The 653-nt window shown below is 58.0% G+C and overlaps 1 protein-coding gene across 1 annotated transcript; it reads right to left on the bottom strand.

Moving 5' to 3' along the window:
• Positions 1-135: 135 nt before the first annotated feature.
• On the bottom strand, positions 136-585 carry PHALS_13530 (Heterochromatin-associated protein HP1 and related CHROMO domain proteins; the record flags this gene model as incomplete). Its single annotated transcript, XM_024729307.1, has 1 exon — positions 136-585. The coding sequence occupies one exon, from the start codon at positions 583-585 to the stop codon at positions 136-138; it is 450 nt and encodes a 149-aa protein (XP_024579697.1).
• Between the last annotated feature and the right edge of the window lie 68 nt (positions 586-653).

Below are 653 nucleotides of genomic sequence, written 5' to 3'. Positions count from 1 at the left end.
GTATGGGTCAACCCCTAACGCTTCCGCGAGCTCTGTGTCTGCGACCGCAAGAGCTCAGAGGCACCGCTTGAGCTCAGCTCATAACCCTTCTACTTCCCTGGCTATTGCTGAGAAGCGCGGGGCGTCCTGATCTTTCTAATCAAAAGCGTTCACAGTGCCTGAGCAATCTTGCCTAAGCGGCGTCTCAAACTCCCACGAGTTTTCGGAGTCGGGATATCCCCACCACTTCACCAGATATTGGGTTTGACCCTGGTAACGACGTCGTCCCACTAGACGCTCCACGTGATAGTGGACGTCACCGCTCTCATCGAGAAGAGTCGGTGGCTGGCGGTGACGACTGGGTCGATTGCCGCCCGGTGACTCGCGGTGCTCTTCGAGTCCTTGAGGATGAGATCCTTCGTGATCAAAGCTCGGCTGAGCGTCATGCTGAAGTGGCATATCGCTGTGCGGACGCTCTTGATGATTTGGAGCGCGTCGTGCACCGGCTGCCATGCCTTGATGACTACCGCGCTCTGTCGGAGCGACGCCTAGCTGTGGAGTGGGTAAATGCGTCGCTGCAGGCAACGGTGGGGCGCTTGGCTCCATTGGAGATGGAGGTTGTTGGACTCCGTGCTCAGAACCAGTTTCTGGTTGGCCAAGGGCCCGTGGGATCT

This window comes from Plasmopara halstedii (genome assembly GCF_900000015.1).
Source record: "Plasmopara halstedii genome assembly, contig: Scaffold_658, whole genome shotgun sequence".
In the NCBI taxonomy this organism is placed as follows: domain Eukaryota; phylum Oomycota; class Peronosporomycetes; order Peronosporales; family Peronosporaceae; genus Plasmopara; species Plasmopara halstedii.
Note: the sequence above shows the minus strand (reverse complement) of the source record. Positions and strands in the feature narration are given on the sequence as shown.